Source organism: Ochotona princeps, chromosome 16 (genome assembly GCF_030435755.1).
Source record: "Ochotona princeps isolate mOchPri1 chromosome 16, mOchPri1.hap1, whole genome shotgun sequence".
NCBI lineage: Eukaryota > Metazoa > Chordata > Mammalia > Lagomorpha > Ochotonidae > Ochotona > Ochotona princeps.
Genome location: NC_080847.1, coordinates 57873335 through 57878468, shown reverse-complemented (window position 1 = coordinate 57878468; position 5134 = coordinate 57873335). Strand labels below are relative to the sequence as shown.

General features: G+C 48.5%; 1 protein-coding gene across 1 annotated transcript; it reads right to left on the bottom strand.

The window, feature by feature from the left end:
• Nucleotides 1-639: 639 nt before the first annotated feature.
• On the bottom strand, nucleotides 640-2021 carry LOC105942431 (vomeronasal type-1 receptor 1-like). Its single transcript, XM_012930278.2, has one exon. The coding sequence runs from the start codon at nucleotides 1775-1777 to the stop codon at nucleotides 824-826; it is 954 nt and encodes a 317-aa protein (XP_012785732.2). The 5' UTR covers nucleotides 1778-2021; the 3' UTR covers nucleotides 640-823.
• Nucleotides 2022-5134: the final 3113 nt, after the last annotated feature.

Here is a 5134-nt window from a genome sequence, read left to right as displayed (position 1 = left end):
CATGGCAGGTAATGGGATATGATCCTGCTAGACAAGACCCGAGTCTTAGCTTTTGCATGGACTGGTATTCGGTGGTCAGCATTGTTCAGTGATTACAAGTTCTTCAAAGGAAAAGTTACTCTGTCATTGGGCATCTTTAGGATTGATTCACATCCCAGAAGCACAGTGGGTTCAACGTGGAGCTACCTAAGCAGTGATTCGAAGAACCAAAACCCCAGAGCTTGCCATTGGGTGGCCAGCAGACGGAGCCTGGCCCCAAATGGCGCCCGGGAACAGCTCACCATGTGTACATAGTGGCTGGAGTCAGGAATCCGAGCATGGAGACGCCCCGGCCTGGCACCCACCAGCAGCCAGCAGGCTGCCAGAAGTTTCAACCCCTCAGGCCCGAGCTCATGCCCCTCCCCAATCCCTTCCAACTCTCAATGATGGTGGCGGGTGGCCCCGGGCCTGCCCAGCCCCAGAGACTTCCCCCCTCGGTGTACTCACCCTGAAGGGAGCGGCCCCTGGAGCCCAGGCAGGTCCGGGGACAGCTCACCATGTGCACACAATGGCTGGAGTCAGGGATCTGAGCATGGACCCGCTCCAGCCTGGCACCCACCAGCTGCCGGTTCACTCTTCAAGTGGCCTCAACAACAAATACCAGCCAATCCAAAACCAGCAGTCAGAAGCTTTTGAAAGTTGACCTATGTGATGGCTGGATTTCAAGACTCTGGGCCATCCTTGCATGCTTTCCCAGGCCACAAGCAGGGAACCTGATGAGAAGTGAAGCAGTTGAGATAAGAGCCAGCACCCATATGAGATGCATGAACTGCGAGAAAAGGGATTAGCCGACTGAGTTCTCATGCTGGCCCCTCAGTCTCCTTTTCTGGCATACAGAGAAGACGTGTGAGATGTGAGTGTCCCTGACAATGAACACATAAGGACTGAACGCAGGGAAGGCAGAAGATACCAGTACAGGGACGCTCAGCAGAGAGTGGCTGGGCTTCAATGTCTGGGTTATACACAGTGACAAAACAGAAGATAGAGAATGAAATGAGACAAACAGGCTCACCAGGAGGAGGATGGTGCATGTAGCTCGGGCCTCGTGGGAAGGCCTGGGTGACAGGCAGTGGCGCTGGAGGTACTGGACACGCTGCTTATGCCTGTGTAGCACAAGGACCATGGAACCACTGGCCAAGGTCATGAGGCCCAAACACAGGCCATCAGAGAGAGAGTAAATGAGTGCAATGATAGGGAATAATAAGTGTCCTCCAGTGGGTGAGGAGCAGTATCTGTACATGTTCTCCTTACTCAGGTTTTTGTTGTTTCCTGGGCCACTTACTCTCATGATTAGATTCACGTTTAACAGTAGCTGCAGGACCCAGCACAGGACACAGCCCAAACCAGTGAATGTTGGGGATCTCAGTCTCACCTTCAGCCACCCAGGGACCCTGGTGGAAATTTTCATGGCCTGAAAGCTGCTGAGGAAGCAGGTGGTGCTGAGAGAAGTGCCTCTTGCCACTCTGTATGCATAGAAGACACATTTACACCCAGTGTCATCCAGGAATGACGTCAACCCCAAAGCGGCCATCGTCTGAGGCAGCCCTTTACACAAAAGGGACAAGTTGTTAGTTAAGACCAGCTGATAAAGAACCAAGTCCATGGGCTTCAAGGTCCGTGCAGCCAGCGAGGAAAATACACGGAGGCAGAAGAACGAAGAATTTCCAAGGATTCCAACGCTCATTTGAGTGAGGAAGATGAGTCCCCAGTTCGAGTTAACAATGACAACGCCATCCATTTGGAACAGACGCTGGAGTCTGACTGTGTTTGACTGAAAAGATTATGGACACGTGTCTTTATGTGTGTGTGTTGTGTTGTATTAGTCAGTGTTTTTGGCATGTGTTGTGCATTCGTTGTGTGTGTTGTTTATTGTTGCATGAATGAGCATTGTGTGTGGTTTGTATTTGTGTCTTGTGTGCTGTGTGTGTGAATGAGGTAATTTTGAGAGATTTTGTAAATACAATGTCTCCAGGTACATACAATATGACAGAAAGTTGTAAAATCACCTAAAATTAAGGGTTTTCAAAAATTAGTGTTAGGTTTCCTCAAATTTAAGACTATTGTTTACTTACCCAAATCCAACATACCTGGGAAATAACTTACAAGTTATCAAGTTATCTGTATAAACTAGCAAAGCAAGGTAAGTTTGGAGGCAAGAAAAGATCAATTTTGTGAGAAATGTTGGAAAACAACACTGCCTGATGCCTTCATCGGCTGAGATTACAAACCTCTGCGCCACTAGGAGTGAGCACAACAGCTTAACTGGCTGATCCTTGGGCTGTGATTGCTGGGACCCCATACGGGATCTGGGTCATGTCCCACTGCTCCATTTGGCATCCAGCTTTCTGCCTATGGCCTGGGAAAGCAGTGGAGGATAGCCCAAAGCCTTGGCCCATGCACCCATGCACCCAGAAAAGGCTCCTAAAACCTGGCTCCTGGCTTCAGATTGACTCAGCTCCAGCTGTTGTGGGCAAAACTGGGGAATGAACTAGCAGATGAAAGATCTTTCCAACTCTCCTTCTCTCAATACGTTTGGTCTGCATTTTCAATAAACATAAATAAGTCATAAAACACAAAAACCAGGCATGACTCTATGTCCTAGTCGCTAAAAACATTGCCTTGCATGCACTGGGATCACATATGGGGACCACTTCATGTCCTGGCCTCTTCACTTGACATCTCTCTCCCTGCTTGTGGCCTGAGAAAGCAGTGCAGGATGGCCATAGGCCTTGGGTCCCTGTATCCGTGTAGGAGACCCAACGAGGTTCCAGCCTCCTGGCTTTGGCTCAGCTCTGACCTTTTGGACACTGCAGCATGGAAACAGTAGGAGAAGATATTTTAATCTGTCTCCGCATCTCTCTGTGATTCTGAATTCATAATAAAAATAAAATTAAATCTTAAAACATGAATAAATCCCTAAGCCACCGAAGAACAGTGATCATTTTTGGACAAATGAAACACTCTTTCATTTTTCAAAGTTTTTCTCTGGAAGCACAATCAGGGATAAGATGGGCATGGCTAATTTCCCAGAGAAATGGCAGGAAAATGCCCACTCCACAGTGCATGCTGGTTACAACACACCAGTGTCCCCCGCTGCAGGATGAAATGGAGTTACTACCTTGATAACCACAGTAGGCTGGGGACAGGTGCACAGCCTTGACACTGTCAGGCACTTTTCCTTCTGGTCATGTGTCACACCTGGGTTTAGACAGCAACTCAGTCACCATCCCTGAATATTCCTGCTCCAAATCCGGGAAACGACATCATCCTTTTACATGACATCATTGACTCTCTAAAGGAGAGAAACCATTTACCTTCCTCCCATGGATCCTAGGACGTCTCTACAGACAGGAAATGCCATCAGCCAGCAGGCGCACCCACTTAAGCAAAAGGCAACGCCCACGCCCCCATGAACACTGGAGCTGAGGGCTGCTTCTGCTCTAACCTGTCTTCCCAGTAGTAAAAGCCTGGTGCTTTGACATATTCATTTGGCGGGAGATGGCAGGTGAGGCTGTGAGAGAGGTAGTTCCATAGCTCAGGCAGCTCTGGAATGGAAAGGAGAAGCAACTATCCCAAGAGCTCTCAGAAAACATCCCAGGTTCTTGTATGTCTATAAACTCAGACGCTGCACTGAGGTGTCATGTAGAAGCACTGCAAGTCCACAACAGAACTGTTAGACAATTAACAGGAAAACATTCTGCTTTTTAACAATCTACGTAAAAGAAAGTGAGATTGAGGGCCAGGGTGTAGTGGCGTACTGCAGTAATCCACCACCGGTAACATAGCACCAGGTGTGGTGCCAATTCTAGTCCAGCTAATCCTTCCCTTCTCTTGTTTTTAAAAGATTAATTTTTTTGCACCTGGCACAACGCCTCAGTAGCTACGTCATTGCCTTCCCTGAGACTGGATACCATGTGGACACCAGGTAGCGTCCCACTTGTTCCTCATATTATCCAGCTTCCTGCTTGTGGCCTGGGAAGGCAGTAGAGGACGGCCCAAGTCCTGGGGAGCCTGTACCCACTGAACTCCAAGTCAGCTCCTGATTCCTGCCTCAGCTGTGGCCATTGCAGCTGCTTGGGATGAAACTAGTGCATGGCGGATGGTTCTCCCCGTCTCTCCTCCTATCTGTAGATCTGCTTTTCCAATAACATTAATACATATTTTAAAAGTTTTCTTTTTGAAACAATAAATGTTATTAATTCTGAAAAAAATGGTTAATTTCTTTTCAATTTCAGCGCAGATTTTCCCATGCATGATGGAAGAAACAGGTAGAAGGTCTTCCATCCCTAAAAGCCCTCAGCAGCCAGAGCTGAGCAGATCCAGGTCTGGGAAGCAGCAGCTTTGTCCAGGTCTCCCACGTAGCTGCAGGAGCTGCAGAAATTAGGCCATCTCCACTGCTTGTCTAGGCCTCAGGCAGAGAGCTGGATCAGAGCTGGAGTGGCTACAACATGAACTGGCACTCACAAGGGATGCCAAAGCCATAGGACAGAGAATGAATGAAATTCCTCATCACCCTAAACCCTGATGACTCTTCTAATCCAGCACCCTGCAGCTGTTTCTAGGAAAACAGAGAAACACAGCTGCACAAATGTTGGAGACCGAGAGAAGTTCCTGCATCCTGGCTCCTGGCTCTGATGTGGTACAGTGGGAGTGAACTAGAGGAGAGAAGGGAACTCTCCCTCTCTGTCTCTCCCTCTGTCTCTCTATTATCTTTCAAAAAGTAAAAATGGAAAACCTACCAAAAAGAAAGTGAAGGAAAGGAATGAACAGTAACTCACCACATGCTCCTTCCTGCTGGAGCAGAGCTGCCTGGACACAGACAGAGTGTGACGCAAAGGGGCATTTCATCCTTGACTCAGAGTTCTGAGATCCTGTGACCTCATCTGCTTGCTGGCAAGCCATTATCATCTCACCTGGAGGAGCAGCGACAGTGTCCGCCTAGGGATTTCAGAGAAGGGAAGTGTTCTCATTACTGCCAGTTCTGGTGGTGATGAGTCAGCAGAGACAAGAGGCAAAGGCAAACAGAACCTGGGGCTGGAAAAAGTTGGTGAGCATCACAAGTCAGACAAGACTCTGGGCTAAGACAAAAAAGGGG